The 12,610-nt window shown below is 49.1% G+C and overlaps 1 protein-coding gene across 1 annotated transcript in view; it reads right to left on the reverse strand.

Annotated features, from left to right (window-relative positions):
• The window catches only part of PLCH2 (phospholipase C eta 2), a 1,343,524-nt gene that overhangs the window by 334,398 nt on the left and 996,516 nt on the right, over positions 1-12,610 (reverse strand). Inside the window, exon 7 of the mRNA XM_069240985.1 lies at positions 2,125-2,218. Within this exon, the coding sequence (XP_069097086.1) occupies positions 2,125-2,218 (94 nt within the window). The remainder of the gene's footprint in view (positions 1-2,124; positions 2,219-12,610) is intronic.

The following is a 12,610-nucleotide window of genomic DNA, read 5'->3' on the forward strand; positions in this document are numbered from 1 at the left end:
AATTTGTGGCTCCTCTTAGATTCCAGAACTTTCTGTCACTGAAATGTGAGGAAAAAGTGTTTTTTTAGCCACATTTTGAGGTTTGCAAAGGATTATGGGTGACAGAACCTGGTGAGAGCCCCACCAGTCACCCCGTCTTGGATTCCCCTAGGTCTCTTGTTTTCAAAATGCACACGTTTGGTAGCTTTCCCTAGGTGGCGGCTGAGCTAGAGGCCAAAATCCACAGGTATTCACTTTGCAAAAAACACCTCTGTTTTCTTTGAGAAAATGTGATGTGTCCACTTTGTGTTTTGGCGCATTTCCTGTCACGGGCACTAGGCCTACCCACACAAGTGAGGTACCATTTTTATCGGGAGACTTAGGGGAATGCTGGGTGTAAGGAAATTTGTGGCTCCTCTCAGATTCCAGAACTTTCTGTCACTGAAATGTGAGGAAAAGTGTTTTTTTTAGCCACATTTAGAGGTTTGCAAAGGATTCTGGGTAACAGAACCTGGTGAGAGCCCCACACGTCACCCTGTCTTGGGCTCCTCTAGAACTCTAGTTTTCAAAAATGCACAGGTTTGGTAGGTTTCCCTAGGTGGCGGCACAATATCCATCGCTGACAGCCTCCACATATAGGAAATGCTTCCACAACAGCAACCTTTGTAAATTTCACCCCAGGCCCTGTATTGTAAAGACCTTGGCCTAGCAGGAGCAGTCTTTTCCACTTTCTGCTACTCTTCTGAAGGCTGAAGCTTTGTGGGATACCTCGTTGACAATAAACGACATTCATCACGAGTGAGTTGCTATCATTTATTCAAGCGAGCTGGCAGAAGTGTCCAGTTAGCTCAAGGTATATCTCCAACTGCTGAATTCCTCACATTTCAAAACTCATATATCTAGGGAACTATTACTATGACACCAGGACTTCTCTAAGCTAGTCCACATACCACAGCTTCCTCTATTCCTACCTTGACACAGTCTCTTCACAGTCAGTGCATGGAGACTTGGGAACAAGGAAAACCAATCAGGAGCTTTAGGCACATGGGCAGATACTGTGAGGTCCTTAGAGCACATTGACAATGTAGAGGATCTGGAAACATGGACATACAGTGTAAAAAGCTTGGGACACCAGGGCGTCAAGTGTGCAGTGTCTGCTGTACATGGCCAGACAGCCTGGAGAATTTACAACACATAGAGAGTGTGAGGGCCTTGTACGATATGTAAGGACAATATTAGAAATTCGGCGAACATGATCAGCAGTGTAAGGAGCTTTCACCGCCACTGAGAAATTCAGCTTCGAGAGGCCTCAACCCATCATCTTTTACTAGCACTAAAGCTGAAGTACCTGCAGGCTTCCTCTCTCCCAGTGTACAAATAGGATACTGTGTATCTACCGACAATCCTGCTCACTGTGTGGTACATGCAATTCACTAATGGTGTACCTACAGGCCATCCTGCTTACAATGTGTGCTTTATAAGAATTGGCTACCCTGCGTGTACCCTCTGAGAATATCAATCGATAACACTAGTTGATGATAGCATCTGCAGAAAGTTCTGGACCCTCGCTTAACAACAATATATGAAAGGAACCCTGTTGCTGATCTTGACTTTTTTCAATATTTATAGTGGATCCTCAAATATGTCAGCATGATGTATATCTATTTAAATGTAATCAGAATCACTTATCCATATACACTAATGATCATGCTTAAGCAACAAATGTATGCCCACAAAATACAAATGGTATTATCCAGCTGCTAGATATTGACGTTAACATGCATACACATACACAGATAGATGCACACTTCCTGAATCTGAATGAGTGTGAAAGTCAAGCTGATGGATTAAACCCATCCACCCAGATGATAAATGGGACGTACCCTGTTCTCAGGCGGTGACCAGTAAACCCAAGCTAATCTCATGCAGGCTAACGCACTCCAAGTCTGATGGATTGCTAGAGGGTTCAATTGGATATATTCTACTTAGAATTTATTCTGTATTAGGCACTCATGATCAAGAGTCATTTATTAATTAATTGATGAGTGTGTTTGTCATTGTCTTCCCTTTGAGTAATGTTTCAGAGAAAATAGCCTCACAGCCACGGCCGCAGCTCTGTACATTGTGTGCATAATTTATACATACCGTCAATTCCCAGCACCCCTTGGTTTTTGTTTTCAGAGCATGGTTCAAACTTTTCCACAACATCCAAGCAATATTCCTTGGTCACATTCGTCATCTGTCAAAGGAAGCAGAGAGACACAAATGAGGGGTGTCATTTCATGATATCGTGGAGCATAATTCGGGGTGGTGGTGGACTGGGAAATAAGAAAAAAATCATAGGCTTTGCGACAAGCCAGTGCCTCTCAAAAGTCAGGAGTGTTAGCGACAGAGTCACTCATGCTAATACCTCTACTCTCAGTCATCCATCTTACAGAGACGCCAACTGGTCTGGAATTCTCTTGATGTCATAATCCATCAGCCCACCCTTGCTTGTGAATAGTGTAATGAGATTCAATTGTGGAATCTGCCACATACTCTTGAGCACAGAATAGTCGCCAAGGAGAAAGTGAGATAGAAAAGCAAATCGATGTGCCTAAAGATTAGCATTAGTAGCAGCCAATATCAAAACAGACTCTGTTCTACAAGTTCAAACCATTTTGTTTGATGTATATTTTGAATCAAATAGTTCCAAAACAGTATGAATAAAAATCATATTAATTTATAATACATTATAATGATTTTATTTTTTCGTTGTCTAGAGCCGGGTGGGACCAGCATCCTTTGTGTCAGGAGGGAGGTGGTGTAGTGGTGCACACTAAGAGCCTGATTTATACTTTTTTAGCACCGCATTTGCATCAGTTTTTGATGCAATAGCGGTGCAAATTTGCAGAATATAATTGAATTTAGTAAGCTTGCGCCTCTTTTGCGTCACAAAATGACACAAATGCGGCCCTAAAAAAATATAAATCAGGCCTTAAGTGTGCATGTCAGTTTGGCCGGCCGTCTGAGGCAGACCAGACTGACATGCGTACTTAGAGCTCTCCACTCGAGCTGTATTTCACCGCCAGGTAGAGATCAAGTGCAGCCTCCCACTCCCTCCCTGAGCGGCATTTCATGCTGAGTGAAGTGTAAGTATTGGGTGGGGAGGGGACAAAGCAAGCACCGAAGTGGCAGGCCAGCAGAGACGGCAGGTAAGTGCATTTTTTTCTTTTTTTATTCTTCCCCGCTCCGTGCTGCCTCACTAGCCCTGTCTGGTAGGAGCATCTACTGAGTTTTTCCTTAACTTTCAAATGAGGAGGTTTCACTCATTTATTCTTGCTCCTTTCTGCTCCCTCTCACACTCTCACCCTTACTCTTCTCCCTTTCCACACACCTTCCCTCTCTTCTCCATGGAGGGTGGTCCTGATGTGACCATTTATGGCAGAGATTGTATGTTTTATGCTCGCTAGATCACTAGTCGCATGATGATCTGTTTATATGGCACCCAGACTGTGTGTACAACCGTTCAAATTGGTTAACTACTGACCAGCCTATGATAAGGGCAGCTGTTGGTGGCAGTCAAGCTTAGTGCTACAGTAAGGTCACTATAGCCAGCTGCCTTAAGGCACCTCCACAGTAGGCACCAACAAAGCACCAGATCATATTGCACTGCCTTAAAAATGAGTCTGTTGACAGGAGAAGCGGAACCACCCTATGGAAAAGTGCATTTTTTTCTGCTGCACAGAAAATCCTTGCAGAAAAGTATGTGGCGACGGAGTATAGTTTAGTGGTACATACCATTTTCTAGGAGCATTGTATTGGCGTGATTCATACTTGCCCTTCATAATAAAATCTATGTAGTCTGTAGTGAATATGAGCCCTCATTCCTTTCAAGTGTGAAATGTAAGTTGTTAAATGTTGTGTATTTCTTAAAATGGGCAATCGCTACTGAGGGGTCCTTCAATATATGCACACTTTAATTGTCTGGCCTGGCTCACACAGTGATCCTTGCTGGATGCATTGTCACCTGCTCCCTTTCAATTTCACTGCATTGTGCATCACCCACGACATCCACGGAAAGTTACATCCTTAATTCATCCTTCTACGAAAGAATGATGGCTTCATCCTTTTATGACATCCATCTGGCAGGGATCCGAGACGTTAGAAATGTCGACATATTTATGCTGTTGATGTCTATTACCTTTTTGAATTTTTGAAGTCGTTTTGACAAAAACACATATAACATGGGCTGGTGACAATCAAATTCTTATGATTTAATTTAGGATTTTTAAGCACCGGTTTTAGGATTGCTTCCTTAAACTCAGACCACTACTAGAATCCTCATACAGCTTCAAAGTCACAGTATCTCACAACACACTGTAATAAGAGAATACATACTGGAATTGTGGTATCCCAGTTTATGAAATCATCTGTTAGCTACCTAATTCGGTCATCGTTGGCCATATGCTGTTTATTTAGTCCCAAAGGACATGTCGGCACGAATCGCCTTTGTAGAATCCACGCGGTCTTTGAATAACCACTTTTCCTCTTTAGTTAATTCTGCAAAATGCCCGTAGCAAGACATGACTTTATACTGTCGTGTAGCTGCATGTGAAAAGGGTCTCATACCAGTGATCACGTTCAGTTTGGCATCAGTCTATATTATATACCACTATTTCATATATATCTTCCTGATTTTACCAGCCTGCTGATTGAAGGATTTATTGAATCCGAAATTACATCAGTACATAAGTAATTCAGCATCATTCAATAGTCTTCCTCTATGCTCCGCATCTACTTTCCTTAGTTCAGTGCATAGTATTTTAAAAACAACCTATTTGTTAAACTACTGGTCATTTCGTGGACCTCCTTCTCATATTCAGGGTTTTAATGAACAATTGTGTTGATGTTCACATATGCAACGTATCGGGCATATTGGGCCTTGTTATGCGGGTGTGAACAATTAGCATGCGAGATGCCATTTTTGTAGCATAGGTGCCTAACAAGCAGCTTTGCAGGTGTAGCCCAGCACCTTTAAATGCTGCCTCAAGATTGCCTCTTGATTTCCATCTGTATTTCAATCAATTTCAGATTGTAATTCTTGGTTATCAGTTTCATGTAGGGCAGCGCCTCATTTTTTTGTGAGCATAATTTTGCATAGACCTCTGTTAGAAATGGGGTTTTTGGTTGGCAGTCAGGTTGCCCTCTGTCCAAGCAAGAACCCTTACTCTAGTCAGGGTAAGTCACACACAATCCAAAATCAGCCTGTGCTCACCCTCCGGTAGCTTGGCACGAGCAGTCAGGCTTAACTTAGAAGGCAATGTGTAAAGCATTTGTGCAATAAATCATACAACACCATAGCATAACACCACAAAAATACACCACACAGTATTTTAGAAAAATATATAATATTTATCTGGGTATCTTCAGGTCAAAACGATCAAAGTTGCAATACGAATTTGTAAAGTTATCACTGAGAAGTGATAGAAAGTGTCTTAAGTCTTTAGAAAGTAAACAAAGTCTCTTTCAAGCACAAAGTACCTGGTTTCTGGTGGAAAATCTCCTCAGAGAGCCACAGGAGAAGAGGTGCGTAGAAAACTGGTGTGTGCGTCGATTTCTCGTCAGCACACACAGACTTGCGTCGTTATTTTCCACGCGGGGAGTCGGGCGTCGTTTTCCGGCACGCGGATAGTCTCTTACTGTGGTTGGCGGGGAGTACCAGATGTCCCGGGTCTGTGCGTGGATTTTCCTGCTTGTTTTCTGGCTGCGCGTCGTTCTGCGGGGCTGCGCGTCGAAGTTTCGATCTCACGGCAGGCGTCGCGTCAATTTCTCCGGCGGAGTCGGGCGGCGTTGTCCTTGCGAGGCCGTGCGTCAAAGTTTGGATCTCACGGCAGGCGTTGCGTCGATTTCTCCTGGAAAGTCGGGCGGCGTTGTCCTTGCGAGGCCGTGCGTCAAAGTTTTGATCTCACGGCAGGCGTCGCGTCGATTTCTCCTGCGGAGTCGGGCGGCGTTGTCCTTGCGAGGCCGTGCGTCAAAGTTTTGATCTCACGGCAGGCGTCACGTCGATTTCTCCCGGGAAGTCGGGCGGCCTTGTCCTTGCGAGGCCGTGCGTCAAAGTTTCGGTCGTCCCGAAGACGTCGCGTTGATCAGCGTCGGTGTGCGGCGTTTTTCTTGCCGTGGAACAAGCTGTGCGTCGAAAAGTTCGGCGCACGGAGCGTCCAAGAGGAAGAGAGAAGTCTTTTTGGTCCTGAGACTTCAAGGAACAGGAGGCAAGCTTTATCCAAGCCCTTGGAGAGCACTTTCACAGCCAGACAAGAGTTCAGCAAGGCAGCAGGGCAACAGCAAGGCAGCAGTCCTTTGTAGAAAGCAGACAGGTGAGTCCTTTGAGCAGCCAGGCAGTTCTTCTTGGCAGGATGTAGTTTCTGGTTCAGGTTTCTTCTCCAGCAAGAGTCTGATGAGGTAGGGCAGAGGCCCTGTTTTATACTAAGTTGTGCCTTTGAAGTGGGGGTGACTTCAAAGAGTCTCTAAGAAATGCACCAAGCCCCCTATCAGCTCAATCCTGTCTGCCAGAGTCCCAGTAGGGGGTGTGGCAGTCCTTTGTGTGAGGGCAGGCCCTCCACCCTCCCAGCCCAGGAAGACCCATTCAAAATGCAGATGTATGCAAGTGAGGCTGAGTACCCTGTGTTTGGGGTGTGTCTGAGTGAATGCACAAGGAGCTGTCAACTAAACCTAGCCAGACGTGGATTGAAGGGCACAACAAGATTTTAGTGCAGAGAAATGCTCACTTTCTAAAAGTGGCATTTCTAGAATAGTAATATTAAATCCGACTTCACCAGTCAGCAGGATTTTATATTACCATTCTGGCCATACTAAATATGACCTTCCTGCTCCTTTAAGATCAGCAGCTGCCACTTCAACAATGTATGAGAGCAGCCCCAATGTTAGCCTATGAAGGGAGCAGGCCTCACTGTAGTGTGAAAACGAATTTAGGAGTTTTACACTACCAGGACATATAACCACACAAGTACATGTCCTGCCTTTTACCCACACAGCACCCTGCTCTAGGGGTTACCTAGGGCACACATTAGGGGTGACTTATGTATAGAAAAAGGGGAATTCTAGGCTTGGCAAATACCTTTAAATGCCAAGTCGAAGTGGCAGTGAAACTGCACACACAGGCCTTGCAATGGCAGGCCTGAGACAAGGTTAAGGGGCTACTGAGGTGGGTGGCACAACCAGTGCTGCAGGCCCACTAGTAGCATTTAATCTACCTGCCCTAGGCACATGTAGTGCACTCTACCAGGGACTTACAAGTAAATTAAATAGTCAATCATGGATAAACCAATCAGTAGTACAATTTACACAGAGAGCATATGCACTTTAGCACTGGTTAGCAGTGGTAAAGAGCCCAGAGGTCAAAAGCCAACAACAACAGGTCAGAAAAAATAGGAGGAAGGAGGCAAAACGTTTGGGGATGTCCCTGTCAAAAAGCCAGGTCCAACATGACCCCCTACCAGCCTAAAGCCAGGGGAGAACAATCACTATCCTGATGTACTTGCGACAGAACAAGGACCCAGGCCCACAACAGCAGGGGCATTCTCCAGTTCTTCGCCTTCCTGACTCCAATTGGATCACTCTGTCCATACTCTCAGGGCCCACTAAGCCAACCCATGGGGAACCTTTTTCCTTACCTGCGGATCCCATCTGTGCAGCACCTAACCTTACTTTGCTCACAGATGTATCCCAGGAGCAGGATAGTACCACCATGACCAACACAGTGGTGTTGCCCACTCTACCCCCGGGGTGTGACACTTGTCCCCTCCCCAGGGATAACTCTGTCCACCCGGACAGCAAGCCACAGTGATTACTGACAGCTGCCAGGGATGAGAGCCAGGCCCCAGGCCTCTCAAAGCTCTCCAACCACTGTGGCTGTGGAGAGTGGGGGGCGGTAGCCCCAGGTGCTGGGCACCCTTTAACCACTCTCCCTTCCACCAGGTCAGGGATGACAGCCTGAACCTGGTCCTCCCCTCTGGGGCTCTGTACCCTCACTCCTGGAGCGGTACCCCCAGAGTCCAACATGGTCAGGGTGCTTACAGAAGTCGCCCTGTACCATTCCTCCACCAGTGCAGGGCTGTTAACCTGCAACTGGCCCTCCAACCTGGGGCCTGTACCTTCAGGTTGGACTAGGCCCCGGGGTGAGGCTTCCCTCCCCCTGCCCTCCCTTCTGGGGTCCAGCACCCTCCAACTAGGAGTGGCCTCCTCAGAAGACAACATGGTAGGGGCACTGTTATCAGTAGCCCCTCCCTCCAGGTCCGGGGGGACACCCTGAACCTGGTCTTCCAGCCCAGGGTCTGTACCCTCAGACTGGATCACTGCCTGGCAAACTAGGACTTCCTGGGGGCACACCCACCCCCCACCAGGTCAGAGTTTAACCTCTGCACCTGACCATTCAACTCAGAGTCACCACCCTGAAGTTGAAAAATTGCCTGGCACGCCAGGACTTCCTGGAGGGCACACTGACCCTCCACCAGGTCAGAGTTTAACCTCTGAACTTGGCCCATCAACTCAGAGTCACCACCCTGAAGTTGAACAATTGCCTGGCACGCCAGGACTTCCTGGAGGGCACACTGACCCTCCACCAGGTCAGAGTTTAACCTCTGGACCTGGTTCTCCAACCTAGGGCCACCACCCTGAGGTTGGGCAACTGCCTGGCACGCCAGGGCTTTCTGGGGGGCACACCTACCCCCCACCAGGTCAGAGTTTAACCTCTGAACCTGGGTATCCAACCCAGAGTCACCACCCTGAGGTTGGCCAACTGCCTGGCACACCAGGACTTTCTGGGAGGCACACCTACCCCCCACCAGGTCAGAGTTTAACCTCTGAACCCGGTTATCCAACCCAGAGTCAGCACCCTGAGGTTGGGCAACTGCCTGGTACACCAGGACTTTCTGGGGGGCACACCTACCCCCAACAGGTCAGAGTTTATCCCCTGAACCTGGTTAGCCAATCCAGAGTCACCACCCTGAAGTTGAACCATTGCCTGGCAGGCCAGGACTTCCAGGGAGGCACACCTACCTCCCACCAGGTCAGAGTTTAACCTCTGAGCCTGGTTCCCCAACTCAGGGTCACCACCCTGAGGTTGGGCAATTGCCTGGCACGCCAGGACTTTCTGGGGGGCACACCTATCCCCCACCAGGTCAGAGTTTAACCTCTGAACCTGGTCATCCAACCCAGAGTCAACACCCTGAGGTTGGACAATTGCCTGGCACAGCAGGACTTCTTGGGAGGCACATCTACCTCCCACCAGGTCAGAGTTTAACCTCTGAACCTGGGTATCCAACCTAGAGTCACCACCCTGAGGTTGAATCTTTGCCTGGCATGCCAGGACTTCCTGGGGGGCACTCTCACCCCCCACAAGGGACATACCGTCCCCAAGGGTCACACAAGAGTCTGGTTGGCGCAGGTCTCCCGACCTCTGCCCATCCGGCAGAGTCTGGGTTTCCCCCAAACCAGAAACGGTTTCACCTGGGTCATTCCTGGGGGGCTCTGCTCTCAGAGCTGTCCCCTGACTCTCAAGGTCCTCCACTGGGGTCTGCAACCCCCTTTCAACCCTATGTCTGGACTTCTGCACCCCCTCACTAGGAGGGGTACTGCCAGACACCAGAACTGTTGGGATGCTGGCTACAGCCACCCCCCCAAGTTCTTCTGACACTGCGGGGCTTCCCTCAAAAGATGGCCCTACGGTACAGGCTAGGCTTCCCTCCTGGTGTTCCCTCATGGAACCCTCTAGGACCTGGGACCTACCTGGGACACTACAATCCTTTCCCACCTCACTCGGTTGGGAACCACCTAGACCACTCCCTTCAGGAGCACCCCCAAATGCCTCTTCAGACTCTCTGGTACTCACCCAGAAGTCTGCCTCCATTGTAAGTTCCCTGGGGTCAGAGAACTCACACTCCACCTGGTGTTGGCGTAGTTCTGGAAAATAAGGACCAGACATATGCTCTCCAGCAATTACATCATTCTGCCCTTCACATGTATTAACCACAGTACCCTTCACCCAACCACCCAGTAACTCAACCTTGGAAAAGCACTCTACTTCACCCTCCTGAGACTGGTGAGACAGTATCTGTCTGTCCCTGACACTCAACCCATACTCTTCTGGGATGTCTCTACACTCTATATCCAGGACGTCCACCAGGGGGGAACCCTTTTCTCTGTCACTCTCTGCTAGAGTCAGTAAAGTGTCCCTCCCCCCAGTAGGAATATGACTCCCTGTGCCAGTTCCCCAATCCTTCTCAGGGACCCTGTGCATAACGGGAACTACCTCATACCCTTGAACTGCCTGGGGTGTGTCAACTCCCTTCTTCAAGTTGGGCACCACATCTCTGGGCTTGTGCCCTTCTTCAGCAGTACTAGATGCAAGATTTTTGCTGCCACCATCTGAACTGGACTCAGCACTTCCGGCCTCCAGTTTCAGCTCTTTACAGCCCAGCTCTTGAGCTGCAATCTTTTCTTCTTCCAGGGCTAAGAGTCTTTTTGCCTCAACCTCTGCAAGACACTCCTCTAATTGTTGCTCCTGTCGCCTTTGACCTCGGAGCCATTCATCTATTTCTGGGTCACTGTCCAACTCTGAGTAGTCTTCCTCCTCATCTGAGTAGTCTTCCTCCTCATGTGCGTAGTCCTCCTCCTCCTCTGAGGGGTACTTAGTCATTTGGTTTCTTGCTGCCTCTCTCTCTGCCCATCTTTCCTCCCCCCAGACTATGTAGTGATGGAGCATCTCCGCCTTAGTAGATCTCCTTGCTACGGGAAGGCCCCATTTTCTGCAAAGCTCCCTTAGGTCAGCCTTAGTGAGGTGGTCAGTACGAACAAAGAATGAGTAGGTAAGCAATTCCATTCTGATAAGATTTTACCAGCAAAAACCAAAATCCAAAGTCCAAAATATCAATAGTATATCCAGGAGGACATCAGAGAATCAAAAGCCAAAAAAGATGAAAAATCAAGTTGACCTTCAACTGTGGCTAGGTAGTGAAATACTTAGCTAAAGTATGTCACTGCACAAACACAAGTCCTATCCTCACCGCTGATCACCAATGTTAGAAATGGGGTTTTTGGTTGGCAGTCAGGTAGCCCTCTGTCCAAGCAAAAACCCTCACTCTAGTCAGGGTAAGTCACACACAATCCAAAATCAGCCTGTGCTCACCCTCCGGTAGCTTGGCACGAGCAGTCAGGCTTAACTTAGAAGGCAATGTGTAAAGCATTTGTGCAATAAATCATACAACACCATAGCATAACACCACAAAAATACACCACACAGTATTTTAGAAAAATATATAATATTTATCTGGGTATCTTCAGGTCAAAACGATCAAAGTTGCAATACGAATTTGTAAAGTTATCACTGAGAAGTGATAGAAAGTGTCTTAAGTCTTTAGAAAGTAAACAAAGGCCCTAATTCTAACCTTGGCGGACGGCGGAGGCCGTCCGCCAAGGTACCGCCGTCAGAACACCGCACCGCGGTCGAAAGACCGCTGCGGTGATTCTGACATTTGCCCTGGGCTGGCGGGCGGCCGCCAAAAGGCTGCCCGCCAGCCCAGGGCAAATCAACCTTCCCACTAGGATGCCGGCTCAGAATTGAGCCGGCGGAGTGGGAAGGTGCGACGGGTGCAGTTGCACCCGTCGCGTATTTCAGTGTCTGCTAGGCAGACACTGAAATACTTTGAGGGGCCCTCTTACGGGGGCCCCTGCCGTGCCCATGCCATTGGCATGGGCACGGCAGGGGCACCCAGGGGCCCCGCGGCACCCCCTACCGCCAACCTGTTCCTGGCGGGCGAACCGCCAGGAACAGGATGGCGGTAGGGGGTGTCAGAATCCCCCATGGCGGCGCAGCAAGCTGCGCCGCCATGGGGGATTCTAAGGGCAGCGGTAAACCGGCGGGAGACCGCCGGTTTACACTTTCTGGCCGCGGCTGAACCGCCGCGGTCAGAATGCCCTGTGGGGCACCGCCGGCCTGTCGGCGGTGCTCCCGCCGACCCTGGCCCCGGCGGTCTTAGACCGCCGGGGTCAGAATGACCCCCAAAGTCTCTTTCAAACACAAAGTACCTGGTTTCTGGTGGAAAATCTCCTCAGAGGGCCACAGGAGAAGAGGTGCGTGGAAAACTGGTGTGTGCGTTGATTTCTCCTCAGCACACACGGACTTGCGTCGTTATTTTCCACGCGGGGAGTCGGGCGTCGTTTTCCGGCGCGCGGATAGTCTCTTACTGTGGTTGGCGGGGAGTACCAGATGTCCCGGGTCTGTGCGTGGATTTTCCTGCTTGTTTTCTGGCTGCGCGTCGTTCTGCGGGGCTGCGCGTCGAAGTTTCGATCTCACGGCAGGCGTCGCGTCGATTTCTCCGGCGGAGTCGGGCGGTGTTGTCCTTGCGAGGCCGTGCGTCAAAGTTTTGATCTCACGGCAGGCGTCGCGTCGATTTCTCCCGGGAAGTCGGGCGGCCTTGTCCTTGCGAGGCCGTGCGTCAAAGTTTCGGTCGTCCCGAAGACGTCGCGTTGATCAGCGTCGGTGTGCGGCGTTTTTCTTGCCGCGGAACAAGCTGTGCGTCGAAAAGTTCGGCGCACGGAGCGTCCAAGAGGAAGAGAGAAGTCTTTTTGGTCC

The sequence above is a fragment of the Pleurodeles waltl genome, chromosome 6, assembly GCF_031143425.1.
Source record: "Pleurodeles waltl isolate 20211129_DDA chromosome 6, aPleWal1.hap1.20221129, whole genome shotgun sequence".
Taxonomy (NCBI): Eukaryota; Metazoa; Chordata; class Amphibia; order Caudata; family Salamandridae; genus Pleurodeles; species Pleurodeles waltl.